This window comes from Eurypyga helias, unplaced genomic scaffold (assembly GCF_000690775.1).
Source record: "Eurypyga helias isolate BGI_N326 unplaced genomic scaffold, ASM69077v1 scaffold21241, whole genome shotgun sequence".
Classification (NCBI taxonomy): domain Eukaryota; kingdom Metazoa; phylum Chordata; class Aves; order Eurypygiformes; family Eurypygidae; genus Eurypyga; species Eurypyga helias.
The window spans coordinates 1417-1632 of record NW_010233010.1 but is presented as its reverse complement, the minus strand read 5'-3'; the positions used below and the strand labels follow the sequence as shown (position 1 = coordinate 1632).

Below are 216 nucleotides of genomic sequence, written 5' to 3'. Positions count from 1 at the left end.
CCCGTAGGTGTTTGTGGCGCTGGTGATTGGGCTGACAAGCTCCATCGTGGCCATCGTGTACATCTGCCTGCTGCCCCTCATCCTCCAGACCTACACGCCTGCCTGGATCTGCTGGCACCTCGCCTACGGACACTGGAACCTCATCATGATCGTCTTCCACTACTACATGGCCATCACCACCTCGCCCGGGCACCCGCCCCAGGTGAGGCACCGACT

At 61.6% G+C, this 216-nt stretch overlaps 1 protein-coding gene across 1 annotated transcript in view; it reads left to right on the top strand.

Moving 5' to 3' along the window:
- Positions 1-10: 10 nt before the first annotated feature.
- Positions 11-216, top strand: part of ZDHHC16 (zinc finger, DHHC-type containing 16) — a gene marked incomplete at both ends in the record, with an annotated part of 1507 nt that continues 1301 nt past the window's right edge. The window contains one exon of the mRNA XM_010161604.1: positions 11-202. Within this exon, the coding sequence (XP_010159906.1) occupies positions 11-202 (192 nt within the window). The remainder of the gene's footprint in view (positions 203-216) is intronic.